Source organism: Python bivittatus, unplaced genomic scaffold (genome assembly GCF_059951505.1).
Source record: "Python bivittatus isolate LINGU-HERP-01145 unplaced genomic scaffold, Pbiv_v1 ctg000610_np1212, whole genome shotgun sequence".
Taxonomy (NCBI): Eukaryota; Metazoa; Chordata; class Lepidosauria; order Squamata; family Pythonidae; genus Python; species Python bivittatus.
Window position 1 is genome coordinate 40,008,657 of NW_028277088.1, and position 21,549 is coordinate 40,030,205.

Below are 21,549 nucleotides of genomic sequence, written 5' to 3' on the forward strand. Positions count from 1 at the left end.
GAGCCATTCCCCATGATTCTTTTCTCAGCAGGTTCTAGTCTGCATCAGTGGCCTGGGATTAATTAATTTCAACCAGTTTTGATATAATTCATAAAAATTCTGCTCTCCTTTGCAGAGGGGAATCTTTGCAATCCATATGATTCCAGTAGAAAGTATTACGAGTGTAGTTGGTTTACAGGGATTACATTTTAGGGGGTATGCCACATATGAACAATATATTTCCACTGTGTTCATACTTCTAATGTTGCCCTTTAAAAATCTACAAGCGGGTGCTATAAAGGTTCATTGGCTACCTTTCAACAAGCTGTTTTCTGCAGACAAGCTAGAAAGTAATGAACTGTTCTGTGTCATTAGTATCTGCAGCATTGTTCTGTCCCAGATTAATTTAAAAGCTTGCAGTATGCAAAGTGTTTTTATTAAAAAGCTTTCATATCTTCACTTGCTTTGTTAATCAGCATAGCATATGTTTCAGCCAAAAGTGCCCTCCTCAGATTTTAGTCAGCAGCATAGTTTGGACTGAAGTAACAAACATTGGGGTAAGCTTCTGATGTAATTCAGTACTCTGATTATCTAAAATACAGATTTAATTTGATAATTCAATTAACTTTAAATGGTGAATTTCAGCTGTGGCACAGATGAAATTCTCTGCGATGCATATAAAAATCTTCAAGAAGATGAAATGTGCAAATGGAGAATTCGCTGTATGAGTTCATACAGGCTATTTTATAGCATTGTGTTATCAGTGCTAATAAAAGTACCACATTATCAGACCATCTTAAAGAACAGGGAAGTTTTGTATATTCATACTTTTTTGTTGTTCTAAGAAGCCCAATTATATCGTAAGGTGCAATCTGTGTGGTGGAACATGGAATACTTTTTCCGAAACTGCAGTTTGCTTTCACCGTTTTTACTTTTCACCCTTTTTTAGCCAGCTGCAGCAAAAATGGGTGAACTGTTTGGAGTAAGGATATTATGGTTGCTAGGCAACTACAGTGGTTAAAATGATAAAATCCAGGTAAATATAGAGGCTATCTGATTCTCAACTTCTGCAATTGTATAATGATGGTCCAAAATCTTGAAGATCACTTCGGAACGACAAAGCAAAGACAGACATGACAGTTCTCCAAAATGCAGCACTATCATCATCCTTTTCCATGGGCAGTTTTGATGTTTTAGGATATTGTAGGTTTTCTTCTAACGAGTCAGAACTGTGGTCCATCTAACTCAGTAACGTCAATTTGAATGGCAGGATTTCAGAGAGAGAGAGAGAAACTAGGCTTCAACCCAGGATCTTTTACATTTTTTAAAAAAAGCTCTCTTCACTGAGCTGTATTTTCATTTACTTTACAGTATCTGCAAAGGACAAGCTTCTAAAAAGTCATGATTGCATGATGTTATTTCTAACTTTTTATTTGTAACATTGTTCTCTACAAATACATTGTTTACATTCTTAATTTATACTGGAATTTATACTGGAACATGTTCTTTCCATTTCTTGAGATAAAGAATAGAATGTTAAAATAGCAACCACAAGATTTCTCTATTTTTTGTAATTTTAGTCATGTACCTTAATATAACTCCACATGATATTAGAGGTCAATATTTATCCAAAGATTTACTGAAACTTTTTGCAAATAGGCATTTCTTAGGATATATTTAGCCCCCCAAAACTAGATTGTCACAAGTATTTTTCTATTGATCAAAAGTTTAAGTTTTTTCTAGCTAGACAAGTCAATAGTGGTATCTCATTCCCTTTAAAGAAGAAAAGAAGGACATCTGAACAACATAAATGGATTCTCCGTGCCCTTACTATGACCAAAATACTGATATTGCAGCATTGGAAAGATAAATGTATGGCCCCATTTATTCAATGGATTGAAGACCTGATTGTGCTTGCCACTTATGAGGGGATTGCCTATAGATGTAGACTTTGTATGGACAAGTATAATGAAATATGGGACTCATTTATACAAATAGTATAACAGTAGGTTAAAAAAAAATGATAGTCACATAAATCTATTAGAAATATACATGTAGTTGAATAATATTTGTATTAGATAAGTATATATAGAATTGAAATCGTTTGTTATAATGATATACTAACACTTTTTTCTTTGTTGTATTTTTTTCACTTTTCTGTTAAACCACTTTTCTGTTTTTTTCTTCTTTTTGTAATCAATTTTTTAAAAAAAGAAGAAAAGGAATTGTGTGTGGGGGGGAGAGGTATTAGCCTATGTTTAATAATAAATGGATCCTGAAATTGCTCAACCATCAGAATGTCACTCATAATGCATCTTAAGCCACCATTGATGTGACTGCTTTTGTGGTTTAATAAAAGCTGTGATGGATAGTGTATATTAGATACAATATGCACACTCTTTTGAAAAATAAAACCAAATAGCTGATCACTGTGCTTGGTTTCTGTAACTTAGATTCTTTCACTTCAGTAATGGCATTTTTGAACTATCAAGATCACTTCTCTGGTATCTAAACAAAAGACTTCAGTTGCTGTATAATATTTTCTCCTTTGTGAGATTTACTCTTGAAGGAAACTTTATTGACAGTATGCTGTCACTTATATTTCAAGTGAGAATTTGAAATAACTGCTTCTTTTTTGCCTGTTCGCATCTTCCCCACAGTAATTCCACCATCTGTTGGAAGAGATGGAAGTTCTGCTGCTCACTGGCCCTGTTCTGAAATGATGTCACCATAGCACCATTTTAGTAAATAAAGAAGCCCATTGATTCTAGACTATAAAAATGTATTTACAATGTTAACATGGATATTCCACTTCTTGATGTTTGCAAATTGCATAACCAGTAAATATCTCATATTACTTGTGAGTCTCACTGTAAGATCAGAAATCAAAAATAGTAAAAAGCCTGGAAATAAAGCAAAGGGGAAACTGTTAGGCCCATAAAAAAATATTTTGTCCAATTGTAGCTTCAAATAGTTGTTATTTTACAGAGGAATAAGTGGTGATTGTGTGAATTGGGAGAAAGAACAGAGAGCATTCTGTACCACCAAAAAGGGGATACATAGAATTGGCCAATTAACTTAATCTTGATGTGCTTTCAAACATCTCAGCAAGAGTACATTAGCCATTAGCCTAAAGTTATTGAAATCTTCTGAACCCAGTTACATTTTTCTGGAAGTTCCCCAGAATTTAAAAACTTATTTATTTTTTAACAATATTATAAATTAGTCCAAATAAATATTTTATCTAACTTTGCAAGCCTTTTCTGCCATGACACCTGTTCTTTGGAATGTCATTCTCCCCAGAGATTAGATTGGCCCCAACCCTGCCAGCCTTTCACAAGGTTTGGAAGGCATGGCTGTGTGCCCGGGCATGGGGGTTGGATTGTCAGTTAGAGCCCATGAGTTGATTATGTTAATCATGGTTCAACTGGTTTGCTTGTTTTTTTACCTTGACTGCTAGTTATATATTTTATTTTATTGTTGTTGTTGTTTTAACTGTTGTTAGCCACCCAGAGTCACCACTGTGAGATGGTCGGCCATATAAACTGAATAAAGAAAGAAAGGGGTTCTTTCCCTCCTCTTTTTTTCTCACTTTCAGTGACAGATAGATGTGCTATTTCTTACATGTTATTTTAAATGTAATTTTATGTATAATCTGTAGCACAATTCAGTATCATTCTCCAAGCTGGTTTCACATCCTTCTGAATTTGAAGAATTGGATATTTGTAGACAAGCATATCTTTTACCTTTCATATGCTGTTGGCACTTCTTTTTAAACAAATAAGTACTGATGGCTGATATGAGTAGCCGCTAGATTTCATATTGAACTATAAGAGATTTTGGCACCTTACATTTGTAAAAAACGTGATTTGCAGTTTCTCTTATAGATATTTACTCTGCTAGATACTGCACTTTAGCAGACTGAAGTGTTTCTAAGGGTTCTTTCCAACGTTTCAACAAGATAAGGAAAGCAGATGGGTAAATAAGTTATAGTCTTACTTTCTGCTGCAAAGATTTCATTCAGAATGGAAATGTGTGGGAAGTGCACGCGTGTATTTTTCAGAAATATATGACAGAAAATGAAAGAGGGAGACACTTGTGCATCTGCTTTTTAATCACAGACTTACTAAATCTTTCACAGGGAGGCAGAAGCTCAAGAACAGCTTTTCTCAACCTGTTGTCCTCCAGATATGTCAGATTTCAGCTTCTATAATCTGCAGCCAGCATATCATTACTGTAAATGGCTGCATTTCAGTTCCCATCTCTTCTATCATTCACACACATAGTATGGATATAATACCATAAAAGTAATTCATTGAGTGAACCCATGTAGGTAAGAGAAAGAGGAATACATACATAGATCATCTGCTTACCAGTCACAATATATTCAGCAATAAAGGTCCAAGTATAGTTCCACAAAGCTGATGGAAAAATGAAAAAGCAGCAGTACTTGTGATGTTGGATATACACAATCACACGCTGTGCAAAGCTCTGTCTGCAAAACTGGGCAAAGATGAATTGAATCATCCCATAGGAGAACTCCAGAAAGTTTTGTATTTTTACTTACCAGATCCAAACATCAGCCCTACTTTGGCTGTGTCTCTGAAGGTTCAATGTCTTCCATACATTCCTTTAAGGTTACTTGCCGTAAAGTAAAGAAAACTTTTGGGGGAAATTATTTTGCTTCTGATGCATGAAGTAAAGCACCTGTCAGCCCTACAAGTTAGACCAGACTAAGAAACCATACTTGGTAGGTCAGTGCTATGTTTACTATAATAGCTATAGTAACAGAATCTAGCAAGTCTGAATGTACTTCGCCCTTTCTCCCTTTATCTTATGAACTTGGGAGGGGCTTGTCTGAGACATTTTCTCAAGGTTTTTTTGTTGTTGTTTTTTTGATCCAGGCTCAGGTCCCTTTTATCTGACCATTGCCTTGGTAGCAGTTCTTCCTCCTGTCCTTCAGGGCTATTTCTTCTCTCCTCTACAGCACCCAAGTGGATTGCCTCAGCTTTGCTCAAATTTAAATGATTCTACTCTTTTATCTTTTTATATATAATTTTACTGAAAATTTTTACAGCAATAATAAGAACTAATGCAAACAAAAATAGAACAGGGAAAATGAAAAAGAAAGAAATAACAGAAAAAGCTAAAAGTACAATAAGAAAAAAAGTAGAAGTAGAAAAAGAAGAGAAAGATATAACGAAAAATATAAAGATATAAATTAGTGGCTTCTGATATTCTTCACAGCAGTTGTAAGTACAGTTATATTTTAATCTCTCTCTCTAAAGTTACATCATGACTCTCTTTCTATAATCTATCGTGTCAAATCATCAAAACCATAAATCACAAGTTAATTTTTTTCATTTTTACACAAAAAGTCCAAAAGAGGTTTCCAGTCACTAATAAATGTAGATATTGTCCCACTTAATCATACATTCTTCAACCTTTTCTTCCTCTGTTTCAAATTTCAACAAAAGTTTATATATTTTAGCAATTACATGTTCATCATCAGTGCAAAATTGTATTTCAAATTCTGTCTTACTTTGCTCCATATCATAAGTCTTTTTGTTCATTTTAATCTTTCTGATAACTGTAAATGGGAAAACCATTGACAACTCTATCCTCCTACCATTAGTTGCTCTCTTGATTTTATATTCCCTTTGATGATTTCCCAATAATTCTTGGTATGTTAACCAATTGTCTTTGCCTGCTATTTCTCTTTTATGGAATGCTTCTTGTGATGAGAACCACAGAGGTGTTTTCAGGCACAGCCTGGCTATATATCTATTCCATATTCTCAATATGGCATGTCTAACAAAATAATTTTTAACATCCACATTAATTTTAACTTTATCTTACCATAAGTATCCATGTCATTCAAACCTCAGGTCATGGTCTTCTAGCTCTAAAAGTCTCTTGTTTCTCAGCAACACCCATTCTTTCATCCAAACCAAACAACAAAATACAAAATACAATTTCAAATCCAGTAAACCCAGTCCTCCTCTTTCCTTTGCATCTTGTAACACTTTATATTTAACTCAAGGTTTTTTTCCCTTGCCATACAAATTTAGATATATCTTTTTGCCATTGTTTGAATGGTACATCAGTTGTCAAAACAGGTATTGTCTGAAACAAAAACATTCTAGACAAAACATTTGTTTTTATCACAGAAATTTTCCCTAATAGTGACAGTTTTAATTTCTCTCATCTTAACATGTCCTTCTTAATTTCATTCCGTATCCGAATATAGTTATTTTGAAATAACATACAATTCACATTTGTCATAATAATACCCAAGTATTTAACTTCTTCCTCAATCTTAAAACCAGTTTTCTCCATCAGTTCTATTTGATCTTCTAATTTCATATTTTTTGTTAATATCTTTGTCTTCTGACTGTTAATCTTAAAACCTGCTAGCATAACAAAGTTCTTTAATTTTCCCATTAATGTTTCAACTCCCTCAAGCGGGTCTTCCAAAACTAACACCAGGCCATCCACAAATGCCCTTAACTTATAAGTTTCTTTTTTAATCTTAACTCTCACGATTCTCTAATCTTGTCTTATGTCTCTATTCAGTACCTCCGGAACTAAAATGAACAAGAGTGGAGATAGCAGGCATTCTTGTCTTGTCCCTTTTTGAATCACACAAGGTTTTGTTAGTTCTCCATTAACAATTATTTGTGCTTTCTGTGAAGTATAAATCGATCTTACCCATTTAATAACATTATTTCCAACATTCATGTTCCAGAACTCTAAACAAGAAAATCCAATTCAAATTGTCAAAGGCCTTCTCTGTATCTAAGAAGATTAATGCAGCTTGTTTTTCATTGTGTTGTTCCAAATACTCCAGAATATCCAAAATATTCCTAATATTATCTCCTAATTGTCTTTTAGGTAAAAACCCGCATTGACCTTCATGAATAAAGTCCTGTAAAATTATTTTCAACCTTTCAGCCAAAATCATGGTAAACAACTTATAGTCATTATTCAGTAAAGATATTGGTCAATAATTTCTTGTTAAAGCCAAGACTTGGGCCTCTTTTGGTACTAATGTTGTATTAGCCTCTTTCTAGCTATCATGAATCTTTCCATTCTGTAAAATAATATTCACTGTTTGTTGAAAAGGTTGTAAAAGCTCATCCTCAAAATATTTATAATAAGAAGTCAGCAGCCCATCTGGACCAAGTGCCTTTCCTGTTTCAATTTTTTTAATAGCTTCACACACTTCCCTTATTGTTATAAGCTCATTCAAAATTTGTCTGATCATCTGTAATCTTCGGTAAATTCTGTTTATTTAAATATCCACTTTTTCTGAGGAAATTTCTTGACCTTTATATAAATGATTCTACCTTCTTCAGATAAACTTAAAGCAGAACTTCCCTGGTTGGTTGATTCATCAATCAGTTATGAACCAGATATGTATCTCCTTCTTTGATGGTGGATAATGCTCTCTCTGCTTTCCCCCAATTCATGCAGTCACCACTTATTCCTCTGAAGAGTAACAAATATTTCAGGTTACAATGTGTTATATTTTATTTTTAGCTCTCCCTGTTTCCCCAGATTTGATAACATCTCAAGCAGTACAGCAAGTTTGTTTTATTTATCTAATATTTTGTTGGGATCATCTGTGGCTGCTGGTGGTTTACAATGTCACCAAAAGCCCTCTGTGGACTAATAGATTTGTTGGATCTGTTCTTTATCTGTGGTCAGATTTGTGCATTCGTGGCTTATGACATGAGTCAAGTCCCATACAATTTTTATGAAAAGGTTGTTGGTGCTGTTCTAATATATACAACATAATCCCTTGAGACTTTACACTGCTTGTTTTTTTATTATCCCAAACCTTTGTCATTATCAGATATACCTTATTGATCAACTGTTATTGAGAGTCAAAATGGCAGTTTCAATCTTTGTAACCTCTTGTTATTACCAGCCCAAATGCAACTTAAACAACTGGAAGACTCAGTGTAGTAAGTTCAGATTTTTATTGAATTAAATGAGGAAGTATAAAGTGTATTTAGAAATGAATGCTGTGTGGGCTTCAAGCCAGTGTTTAAAAACAACCATCTAAATGGGGCTAATTAATAGCCATTCATATCTGTTCCTCAGATGTTCTTCTCCTCAACTGTCTTGATGTCAGCTTTACCACATAGATCAGACAGGAAACATGACCAGATAAACTAATTCTACTATATTATAAATCTACATTAACAGAATCTTGCAAGTCTGAAAGTACTCCGCTGTCTCTTTTACAGCCCAAGAAACTAGGAAGGGTCCCTTATGAGCGTCTTGTCCCTCCCACTATCCAGCTGCTGTCTCTTACCTGACCACTCCCTAGGCAGCATCTCTTTGCCCCGTGTCCCAAGATCTTTCCCACATACCGTTACACTTCAGGAGAAAACAGAAAGCCCCATCTACTAAAACTTACTTCTTTATTCACCATTTTGATGTGTTAAGCACATTTAATCTTCAGGGTTTTTTTAATGGAAATTGTCAGTAACTTTTAACATTCTTGACAGAATCGGATGAAATTAGCAAGAAAATTGATTCTTTGGAGAAGATGAAGCCTGCTAAATCATCTGTTAAGATATGTGAACCTATCTTCCTGAAATATTTCAAATTTCTTCCCAAGAGATATCCTCTATTCTGCATACCATTGTGCAATTTTCACATTAATTACTAAAACAAATGAAAAGAACAAAACCATGGGGGAAGGAAGGCAAAATAACTCATTCCTCTTCCAAAAATGTGAGGATTATTTGCTACAAAAGCATAGCATTTAGTCTTTTTTAGGCTTTCTAGCCTAAGCCACCTTGATGATTTATGCCACTTTTATAAAAGTTGCCCAGGAAAAAAAACAGAAGCCCATCTTTCCACCCCTACCAACAAATCTCAAAAGTTTGATTGAGTTTGAAGTATTATGATGTCTCTTCCCTTCTGCCCCCCAATGAATAGTTGCAAGGAAGACCAGCTGAGGCTTGATTTTTCTTAGTCTTCCATTTTGTTTTAGATGCATTCCCTCCCTTTTCTGTCCTTGCCCCATGTAACTGATTCTGGCTAAGCAGGTAATTCTGTTCATGTGGCAAATTTAAAATAGGTATGGAAGAAACAGCTTTTCTACAGTTAGACATTTAGAAAATGGATAGCTAAGGATATATAGGCTAAAATGAGTAATAGAATTTCTGACTAATGTTTCTTACAGATAATGTATAATATAAAAAAAATGTACTGTTCTGTGACATAAATTTTCAGTATCCTATAGATGAATGATAAAGTACATTTTGAGGGAGAAGAGGTTGTTATTGGCAGAACTGAGTGGAGGACATACCTCAATCCTGATCTGTGCTTGGCTTTCCTGAAGGGTACTGGTGAACAGTGTTAGTATATAGAACAGAATAAGTTGATTATTTTTCTTCAGAGTTAATGAAGTATAGCATCAACCTTTATTGTTTTTTTCCTGTTTCTCAAAAGTCTTATTTTCTAGCCTCCTTTCTCATGATCTTTTACTGTTAACACAAACTTTCAGTCCTGAGGCCTGAATGAGTGATAAGCAGCTGCTGTCTCAGTTTGTACAATTATAATTCCTTTCAAGGCTGGAATGGGAATGTTACTAATGGAAGGGTTGGCTGACTCGCACCTCCAGGGGCAAAATCCATCACCTTCTGAAATCAGCCAATAATTGAGAGAACTACAGAGTCTCTTTTTCATCTCTGAAAATACCCTATTGCCATACCTTTAAAATATTAGCGTTATTGATTTTTGTAGTTCAACATAGTAGTTTAGGCATATATGACATGATAAGCATAGAATAGTGAAAGCTGGTCTTTGTAATAGGAATATTTGGGGGGGAAATATCATTATTTTCTTGAAAGAAAAAAAAAAGTGCACTGATTGACAGATGGATGAGTTCATAGCTATCCTAGTTTGAAAATAGTTTTTATCCAGGAGAACAGCATTTCTCAATTCATTGTTGAATGATACAAAATAAAGATACTTGAGGTTTTCATTCAATTCCAGTGCCAGATCTTTAATACACTGGAGCTAAGAAGTATATCCAAAGGCTGAGAAAAACACTTACATAGACATATATCATGCTAAGTAATAGAATAGCATAATAGCATAGAAAATAATGTGGATTACAATGTATTATGCCACCCTCGTTGTTTAAATATATTTGGAAAAGCTCAGTTCTTAAGGTACTTCTCACTGTGGAAGTAGAGGGGGAAACCAGAGACTTACCTGAAACTGAGAAGCAGGAAAGAAATGCAAGCGCCATCTTCTGTAGTTGTTCCTCATCATTTGAGAGTCAGAAACATGCTGCCTTTGTGTCTGGAGTTATGATTTACCCATCATGACATGTAAGCATAAATGATCTCTCTCACATGAATGTATTTAATATGGCTTTAAAATAATTGAGGAGGTCACCACAGTGTCATTAATTTACCATGTATTTTATGAAGAACAACATTATTTTCTCTGTCCTGAATTTTTCACAATTCAGCTTTGTTAGGGTACCAGACCCGCAAAAATGTGTATAGTCACTAAAGGATAGTAAATATTAGGGTTCCTTTTATTACTTTGCTGTCATCCTAATTTTTGCAGCCCAGATCTTGTAGGCTTCATTAGATGGCTTTAGGTTAGAATTGTTCCTATTCACTTTTGAGAAAAGCTATCTGGGAAAGAGGCAACAATTTACATTGAAAGGTCCTTGCTAGTAGGCTGGCTTTCAACACACACAAGTAGGCATTTTAAGTGAGGTAGCCTGTACTTCACCACCTCCAATAAGCCAGTGGAGCTCTTTGACTTTGATAGTAGATCTCTGACCTTCACTATTTGAAAACCATATTTCACTTTCGCCAACCTCTTGTTTTGTGATTGAGGTTAAGGTTATAAATGTTGTAGATGAACAAGTTTTGCTGAATTATCTGTCCTTTCAGCCTGCATGGTTTTCTAAGATTAATTGATCTGTTGGCTATTGAATCTTATTTTTCATCCAGAACTTTTTATGCAGGTTCAGATACACAGGGAGACTGCAAACCATTTTTCATTATATTTTATTTGTTTCAAGGTGTTGAAGAGTGAAAATTACCCCTCTCCAGTAGCATTCAGTCAAGAATTTAAACTTTATAGTCAAATTCCACACATGAAAGCCCTAAACTCCCATTTTCTTCAAATCCCTGGGAAGCAATGATATCACAGATCAAACTTCTGTTATATAGACTATCTTGCATAAGCCACCAGAATATTTATCCTGAATCAAAAGTTTCACTATTGTTAGAAATATAGCAATCATTACTTCCCCCTGGAAAATCTCCATTTTCTTAATTACATTTTTCTCTCAATAGTAGCCCTGGTTGTTGATCATCATACCAATATGATTTTAACTGATGCCCACCTTTCAAAGACATTTTCCTTTTCTGTTCTCTCCCATCATTTTTCTTCAGCATTATTCACAGGATGAGAGTTTGATATTTTCCTTTGTCAGCCTCTAATCTGATTGATTGGACAAGCTGTGTATTTCCTTTACGTATGCCCTCGTAATGTACACATCACATTTCTTCCCGCAGGGATCTTAATCAGAAAAAGTAATGGCCTTTAGCTTTTCTCATTAGCAAAATGGAAAAAGCACCATATCCAATCCATTAGAAATAGACTCCTGTAATAAGAGCTCACTAAAAAAAATGGCAGCATGCCAGTTGGCATGGCTTCTTACCTTAAAGGATTTCCAGCTGAAAGAAAAGGAAGAATTGAAGCCCTTTGTATATAGCGAGCAAACATTTTCAGCTATAATTCATCATATATTCATGACAGGCAGTTTGCTTGCTCCCCTTAGGATCAAATCCCTTGCAAACTTACTTAGGAGAAAATTCTCTTTAAACACTGGGAAACCCGCAGACATAGAGTTGTTCTCTTGTTGTCCTTAAGGAGACTTGTGTGAGATCAGCATCCATATTTAGAAGGACAAAACACATTATGTCATAATAGATTTTATGTTCTCCTAAAATTTTGTTCCACCTTGTTTTGCTTTAGATATTGGTAAACTGGTTGAAACTTTAACCAGAACAGCTATTGGACCCTTATTTCTCTATTAAGCATTTACCAGAAGCATTCTGGTAGTTGTATGTCTATTTTAATCCTGTCTGAAACTATTTACAATCAGTGCCCTGAAATTTCAGTGAGGAGGCAAGACTTGATTAATTCTTTTCCCATAGAATTCCTTCTCCGGCACTGATTTCATTAAATGCTTCTTTGCATTAAAATTTCTAGCACTGACATTTGTCTTCAGATTGCAGAGGACAGTGCAGGGTGCTGATGCAATCAACTGCATAAATTGGAAATTGTTGGCACTCTCTGAATGAACCAAATTATGCTAAAACTATTTTCTAGTAAATAGGTTGCTTTTGTAGCAAAACATTGCAGTGGCACCTTCAAAGAATTGGGGGGGGGGGGTGATTCAGCTGATCATCCTGCAATCTAGAGTGCTACTTGCTGAAGATGATGATGTCAGCCACATTAGGTAGACCAGACTAGGAAATCAACTCCACAGGAAGGCTAAAACTACTTTTATTGAGACTGGATATAATAACAAAATCTTGCAAGTCTAATTGTGCAGTGCCTTCTCCTCCTCCTCCTCCTCCTCCTCCTCATACCCCAGTGAATTAGGGAGGCTTGTGCCTGAGCCACTTCCAAATGTTATCTGGCTATTCTGGACTTAAAAAATGTTTCAGCCCTTTTGCCTAAGCAACTGCTCCTTCATATCTCCATCAAAGTCATCTTCCTTATTCTCTACAGATGCCTACTTTTGTTAGTCTTTGTACAGTTATACAGATATTGCTGCAAACTGTCCACTGGGGGGAGGGGTGCATTCACTTTGGATAAAGCCTAATCACTGAACTGAAATAGGCTGCTTTAGAACAATTTCAACCTCCTCCTCACCATCGCCCTAATGGTGGATGATAATATAAAGCAGACATGTCAGTGGCTACTGCAGGATAATCAGCAGAGGGATGACTAGGTTCCATCACATTCAGCTGACTTCTATTGAAGCATCAATCAGGTAGAGTGAAAAAGCCTGCTGGTGAGAGAATTCCTGAGTATTATGGGGTTTGCTAATCTAATGAGAAGAACAGTGGAGGAATGCTTGTGTCAAATGCTATGCAGTATTTTCAGCATTTCATATCAAATTATTATTATTATTATTATTATTATTATTATTATTATTATTATTTGCTGTCAGCAATTAATAAGTTACCACACACCAGCAGGGGGAGATAAGCACTCTTGAATACATATTTATTGGGGGGAAGGGTGTCCTGACTGATCTCTAATATTCAATTTTATTTTAACCTGCCCAAAGTTATTTATGTTGTTGCATCATAAGTTTCTTTCTTCCTTAATCTAGAATAATGTTATTTTTAAAAAATGGATATGCATTATTATATTAATGTGAGTAAAACAAAAATTTTAGCAATTACTTTTCTGATCTTGAAAAAGCTAAATAGGGTCAGACCAGGTTAATAATAGAACGGGAGACAATCAGGAAATACCTGAGTTCTAGATTGACTGTAGCAAGGTTGAAAAACTGCTTGGAAGAAGGCCACTTCTATATTGTTGCCAAGAAAGCTATATCCATATCCCTACAATATGTTTTTACTAGGAGTCAAACTCAATTTGACACCTTTTAGTGCTTTTTCTCCTAATTCATAAAAGCAGTGAATAGATGGGTTATATACCAAGATATGTATGTCTTTATGAGTTAGATAATGTAGTTAAAATATCAGCCACTACTGTGTTTTGGTGGCATACATCGGCCAGCACAGTCAGGTTAAATGATTCTTCAGTCGACAGTGTAATATAGACAAGATATAAAGGACCAGATGAATAGGTCTGATTCTCAGATTATATTGTAAAATTATGAATGAGTTCTTGCTTGTTAGGTAGGGTGTTCATTAGGTAGGATTAATTGTGCCTGATTTTAATACTTCATGTTCCCATATATGTTTATGATTCTTATTGCTTTGTATAATACTTTGGTTGTTTATGCTCATTCAATATATACTATATTTCCATACTGTAGTTTTAGATATTTTAATTCTATAATGAATTTATTTTGAATTTTCTTGTACTGTAATATGACTGCACACTGCTCAAAAGGCTACTGCTGATGGGTGGAAGGAAGGAAAGAAGGGTCTCTAAATATTATCAAACAATAAAACAATCTAGCTAGCACAGTAAGTATTAGAATCTAGGTTCAAGATATAAGTTTACACTGTATACAATTTCCTTCTCTGATGCTTTTCCATCAGTCTGTGTTCTTCATAATTAAATATATAAGATTTTAAGTAATCAAATTTTCTATTTCTCTAAGAAAGGCCACATAATTAAATGGACAGTAGCCTATAATGATCAGCCTATGATTATGATTTAATACAAAAATGTTTAAAGTAAAAGTATCTTTTTTAAAAAATGTTTTAGAAGCTTAAGTTATATTATTTCATTGACTATATTTCCCAATTTATTTAGATTCTCATTCTCATTTTCAAGTATTTTGTGGTATATATGGTTGCAAAGGGAAAATAAATAATTATATGTAGTATTTTGGTAACAAAATATCATATTTACCTTTTATAGTTAAATTATTTCTAAAATTAAAGCTTCATGAGGGTCACAAGTTTTGATGAGCCTTGATGGCCAACATTATTTTAGTTTGTGTTCTTCTACCAGAGAAGAACAAATTTCTAAAGCAGTTTTGATGGAAAACCTGTAGGATTCAAGGAAAGTCATATTCAGAGATGAGAGCAAAACTTAAACTTCAGTGAAAATGTTGGCATAAAATATATTTGGCAGAAATTACTTATTAATTAAATTTATAACCTGCCTTTCAGATGCTAAAGGAGAATTCAGAGCAATCCTTCCTCCTGCTTTTCCTCACAACAACCCTGTGAGGGTATATTGGGCTGAGAGAGAGTGACTGCTAAAGGTGAACTAGAAGCTGGGTCTTCTTGTTCCTAGTCAAACACTTTAAAACACTGCACTACAATGACTCTCAGATGTGTGATCTGACTCTCAGATGTATGTCTGTATCACTTTCTCTAGCAACTCAGACATCCTCGCATGGTTATATTAGTAATGCAATGTCTAGACTGAGATTTTAAGAGCATTAAAAAAATCTAGCATGAATACTGCAAATTCAAAAATCATTAGCATTGTGGTACGAAGTACGTTTATCATCTTGTCCATGAAACAAGTGACCATAGCAAAATCAGTATCAATTTTCATGTCAGGATTTGTCAGAAATTCCTTCCCACCCCCAAAAGAGCTATACCAGTGGGAACATAGTTTTCCTAGATTGTGAGAATTTGTGAATTCCAAACTTGTAGATTGGAAGCAAAGACACTTTAGGTTAAGCTCTTTAGAACGTTTTGAAAGACTGAAGTCTTGATTATTTTGTTTCTGTATGATGGACTAACAATGCATTGCTGACTGAAATTGTAGAAGTGGTAATGAGCTCTAATCTGCACATATTCTGCTTACCAACAGCATATTCTCTGCCTAGATATTACCTACCCCAACTCACCCGCCATGAGTGAAATGAAAAAAAGTTGTGGATATTAATACATCTCTGTATTGTTGAAAATGATTGTGGGGATGATCAATGTTGAAATAACACATCTGACATGGATCAAAAAAAGAGAAAGAGTATCGTTTGCATTCCTTCTGCTGAAGTCCACCTTCCAGAAATTTAATCTAGCTGCTTCTCCTCACTGCTACCTCATGCACAGTGATTGGCACCAGTGATGAAAGTCAGGCAGGGGAACTGTGAGGTGCAGGTAGATTAGACTTAGAATGAAAGGGCAAGTCTCTCTTTCCAGGATACTGAGGGTATCTTGCCTCTGTATCTCCTAATTCTGGAACCAGAACTGAGCATGTAAAATCCTAAACATTTCTACTCAATACAGTATGTAACCCACAGAATGTAGACTTCAGCTGAAATAGGTTAACGCTAGGGAATTCCTGGAAGCTTGGCATTCAGACAAATCAGCCATCAACAGACACATAGAGATAAACCCCATTTACATACAATTCAAAACACACAATAAAAAGATTGGGAGGGAAACAAATAACCTAGAACAGATCCCCTCCAGCAGCCAACACTCAGATAAGCAGGAAAGAGCACCAGATAAACTATAAGGGAAAAAACAATACCCTAATCAAAGAACCATCAAGGAGGAAGCCACGCCCCACTAAGACTTCCAGGGCATGCTACTATATATAAACAGTCAGCAAACCCCACTCTTCCTCACACTAAGGATGTCACCTAGCCTGTTAATGAAGCGCCTGCAAGAAAACAACCAGGCTCAGAGAGCACTGAGAACCCAACTGTTGAGTCCTAAGCTAAATGTATTCTATTAAAATGGAATAGTTCCAGCCATAAAATTGCTAACAGATCAGCAAACAGGAAGCACTGAACAAGGTGAAACAGGGCAAAGGGAGATCACTTTTTTTTCTTGTTATTCTCTCTCACCTTTGAGTGAAGATAACTTGAGGGTTTCTTTATTGACAAATACATTGTTGCATTACAATCTAGTTGATTGCCCAATTCATAACATTATTTTGTTCATTACACCTGCATTCCTCTTCTTGTCCCCAGCTTCAATAAATGAAAGTGGGAAAAATCCATGCCCACTTCACACTCCAACCTTTGGGATAATGGCTTTCACTCTTGACATTTCTGTTGCAGCAGTTCTTTGATTTCAAGAACTATAAAAGTCAAAGTATGACTGTCTCAACGAATGCAGCAGTCATCCCTGGTCAAGACGTGGATACTGTTTATGTATATTGAATAATATTTATGAAACAGCATACTCTTTTCTCACAGTTTATAGGTCCATCAAGGAAAGCAGTTTGAATTCATTTAAGAGAAGCATTTTAAGGCATGTTTAAACTAGAGTTAATGTTTAAAACATTAACCATTTCCAGTGCTGTTGGCTTTAATTAGCAAATTTGGACTCTATTAATAGTTTCCAAATTCATCAGGCACATTTATAGAACATTTAGATCTTCAGTGCATCTGGTAAAAGATATTAGAGGTATGATGCTGACAGCTATGAGTATTTTTGTCAGTGAATAAAGCTTGAGTGAGATTGTAGCAAAACAAAGCAGTGTCGGGATCTGACAACTTAATGCCAATAGGACATTGAAGAATTTGAGTAATTTGTTGCCTTCAGCAAAATTCTTCCATAAGCAACACAGGAAAGGAATAATGCTGTAAAAATGTTTTTTAAAAAAACACTTGTAATTAAGGACATTTCAACAGGTCTTGAGGGCAAGAATTTTTCAGAATGATATCTGGAAATTAAAAACAATTCATGCATAGAAGACAGAACAGTGTAAGCTGTGGGAGGGGAAACTCTGGGACATCTGTTTCCTTTATTCTTTTATGCTTTCTGCTATTTTTTCCTCTCTGGGTTTTTGGATATGTAGTCATTCTCATTTTTAAATAGCTGTCAGATAGAATGGACGAAGCTGTGATCCTATGCATATACCCTATTCAACTAAAGCCTTGGTCTCTGTCTGGAATGAAGCAGTGACAGCTTTAGATTGGATCACATCTATGCAGACTCTGTGCACAGATCCCAGTATGCCCTCAGGTTTTCAGAGGGCCTCCTGGGATGAAATAGCAGAAACATTGCCTAGATTAACACTGGAGGAATACAAGGAGTGAATCCAGCTGGAGACAGGTAAGAGCCTTTATTAGGACTTACCTTGGGGCAATAAGGGAGACGAAACATGCTTATTTCTCTGCTCTTATTGTGACCTCTGGCTATCAGCCAGGTTGACCCAATTCCTCCTAGGTCAAGGGATTATCTTCAGGGTCACTGTAAGAACTATTCTTGACACCTGATGGGTAAAATTGCTCAGATTTGCTCTGAGTTGGACTCTAGCTGAACAAGTCACTGGAGAAGATTTAGGCACAGTCGTGTGATGTTATCTCGGAGGAGTTTGAGTCTGCTAGTCCTGAGGAGGTAGACAGGATCCTCAGTGCTGGGGGAGCATCCACTTGTGTTTTATATCCATGCCCTTCTGGCTGGTTAAAGCCTCCAGGGAGGGAATGTATGGATGGATCTATGTGATGATTGCTGCTTGAGAGAGGAGATTGTTCTGCTAGCTCTTAAAAATCAGTGGTCTTTTTCCTCTTCAAGAAACCCTTGCTAGATCCTACTGATCTGGACAACTTTAATACAGTCTCCAAACTTTTTTTTTCTAGGGAAGGTTGTTGCTCTACAGCTCCAGGGGATCCTAGAGAAAGCAGTTTATCTAGACCCTTTTCAGTCAGATTTATGACCAGATCATAGTACTGAAATGGCATTGGTCACACAGGTGGGTGACCTTTGGTGAGCTCAGAATGGATGTAGTATTTCCATCCTGCCCTTTTTGACCTCTTAGTTGCTTTCAATACCATCAACCATTGTATCCTTATGGGTCAGTTTAGGGGAGTGGGAGTGGGAGTGGGAGCTTTGTGGTGGTTCTCCTCCTTCCTTCATGGCTGGTTCCAGTTGGTGTTGGGGGTTGGTCCCAGACCCCTGCTTTTTGGGTTGCCTCAGAACTCTACCCTCTACCCCTTCCTGTTTAACATGAAGCCTCTGGGAGAGTATCTTCAGCATCCCTGGCCATCCTTGCACCTGGGGGCTGTGTGTGCCTGCATGGGGAAGAACAGGTTCCAGATCATTCTTGCCAAAACAGAGTGGATATGGGTTTGGGGCCACTTGGACCCTGGAAATGGAAAGTTTCCATCCTTGACGCTGAGTGGGGTGGAACTGCACAATTTGGGTGTCTTCTTGGAGTCACAGCTCTTGCTTGAGAAGCAGGTGGCAGCTCTGGCAAGGGCAACCTTTGCACAAGTTCCTTCTGTGTTCCAATTGTGCCTCTTCCTGGATTGGGATGGCTTGTCATTCACACCTCCCAGCTGGATTATTACAACATACTCTACATGAGGGTGCCCTTGAAGACCATCCAGAATCTACAATTGGTCCACAATACAGCGGTGCAGGTAGTTACGGGCACTTTTCACTATGCCCATGTGATGCCATTACTCAGGAAGCTACACTGCTCCCAGTTGGCTTCTGGGTGCAATTCAGGGTTATCACCTTTAAAGCCCTACATGGCATAGGACCGGGTTACTCAAGGCACTGTCTTCTGCCTAGGGTATCTGCCTGCCCCACACATTCTGGGTCTCTTCATTAAAACAATGCTATCTTGTGGAACCCAGGAGGCACACCTTCTACGTGGTGGCCCCTATCTTTTGAAACAATCTTTCTCCTGACATTCAGTTGTTATTCTGGCCTTTAGAAAGGCTGCCAAGACCTGGCTCTTTCCCCAGGCATTTGGGTCTTGATGTATTGGAGTCCTGATTAGATGATGGCGTTATTGCTGTTTGGATCACCATTTTATTGTTTTATTGTTTCATTATTGTTTACAGATATATGTATTGCATGTTTTGTATTCTTTTTCTTCAGTTTTGTTGGTTTTTGTTTTTGTTTTTGTTTTTTTGTAAGCCACTCAGAATCACTTTGATTTTGTTGGGTGGTCATATAAATGTTTTAAATATACTCCAGTTTCTGTTCAGGTCATATAAACGTTTTAAATAAATAAGTATATGTCATGACAATTAAAATAAGTGAATCTATGCCAGAGAAGATATGCTGAAAATACACTACTTAACTCTAATCTCCAGACCATTTACTAAAGAGAAGTTATGATGGTGTCAGAGATTTGTTCATCTCTTGTATTTTTTCAGATCAAGCATCAATTGGAAAAGACCTTTAGACCATATGCATATTGTGTTGTGCACACTATTTTTAAAATTTTGAATACATAACTCTTGGGGGCCTGGGCCAGACATGCTTCAGCTTTTTCTTGCATTTTGCAAAAGTGAAAATGTATAGAAATCAAGGCATCCATTTCTTTATTAGTACTTTAATGTTTTGGATTTTTTTTCCTGTTCCCCAGTGTTCCTAGCCCTAGTTTCTAGTCTGCACTCACATATTTATTCATTAGATTTATATCCCACCTTAATTTTGTACAACTCAAGGTTATATACATGCTGCCCCTCCTCCTATTTTTCCCACAACAACCCTGTAACATAGGGCTGAGAGAGATTGACTGTCCCAAAGTCACTCAGCCAGCTTCCATGCTAAGGGAGGAACTTGCAGTCTAACACCTTAACCACTGCACCAAACTAGGACTCAATGCTGGTATCCCAGAAGAGAAATGTATTGGTTCCAGTAGATCCTTCTTTCTAAGTCAAACAGTGAACATTCAGGATTGTAGAAAATAACATATTTTTCTGTATGTCCTGATGAAAACTGTTCCCTATGTCTACAATTCATGTTTTTTAAAAAAGTGCAAGAGCAATTAACTTTTTAGCAGCAAGCCCAGATTTGGCCCTAGGTTTAAAGGAATGCTAAAAATCTGCACCTACTATTAATATATCGGCAGACGTTGCTATTATCATTGGGTTTGATCCAAGCAATTTAAAGCAATTCTAGCGCTAATGATTTTCAGTTGGGGAGAAAGCAGCCAATGAGTCATTTTCCTGCTGAAATCAATGGAACTTTAAAAACCTCACTGGATTAGGTAATTATCTGTTCCATGAAGGGACTGTATATGTTTATGTTTGTCATAAGACAAGCCTAAAAGATAGTTCTGTTGCATGGTATTTCAGTTGCATAAAATGGCCATTGTGGGTTAGCAATATTGGTTGGGGTTTATTTAATCATGATACAAGTATTACATGCTATATTTTTAAATAATTATTTTATTAGCAACTACCATTTCACCTACTATTATTCAAAAGATTTGGAGTCATAATACTGTGTGAAATTCAGTCCTGAAGTCCAGCAAGATTTTCCTTCCACTTTTCCTTCCTTTGTGATGTAGCTGAAATAAATAAATAAAGCAATAAAACAATATTAGGTTGCATCAGGAGATAAATAGTGTCCAAAGTATAGGAAGAAGTAGTTGAATACTTGAAAGGATGTTCTATTATTTGTTCTCCATTTTTCCAAAGTCCAGGACACAAAATAATGGATTTAAATTATAGGAAGGAAGAGTCCAGTTGAATGTTAGAAAAAACTTCATAACAGCAAGAGCAGTTTGACACAGAATCAGTTACCCAAGAGTTGGAGGGATGTGTTCAGGTAGAGGCTAGATAGCTGTCAATCAGAAAATTTTTAACTTGAATTTCTGCACTGACCAGGGGATTGTACTCAGTGACCTACCCTCCTCTTCCAATTTTAGGATGCTGTAGTTCTACAATAATGATCATTTCATCTTCTTCCAGTATATGACGGCTGCTGCACCTATGCAAGGGACCTACATTCCCCAGTACACTCCTGTGCCTCCAACAGCTGTCCCTCTTGAAGTAAGTCTATCTTGTCTATTTTTATGCAGGTAAAGTCTTCCTTGTTTTAATCACTTGGGATAAACATCCCTCAGAGTTTTAAACAATGGGATCACTTTTTTACTTTTTTTAATCTCCCTGAAGACATATATAGAACTTTGGTTCTT

At 36.1% G+C, this 21,549-nt stretch overlaps 1 protein-coding gene across 4 annotated transcripts in view; it reads left to right on the top strand.

The window, feature by feature from the left end:
* RBMS3 (RNA binding motif single stranded interacting protein 3) overlaps nucleotides 1–21,549 on the top strand; it is a 609,805-nt gene that overhangs the window by 570,406 nt on the left and 17,850 nt on the right. For all 4 annotated transcript variants that reach the window (XM_088150839.1, XM_088150837.1, XM_088150836.1 and 1 more), the window contains one exon: nucleotides 21,323–21,403. In XM_088150839.1, coding sequence (XP_088006965.1) covers nucleotides 21,323–21,403 — 81 coding nt within the window. The remainder of the gene's footprint in view (nucleotides 1–21,322; nucleotides 21,404–21,549) is intronic.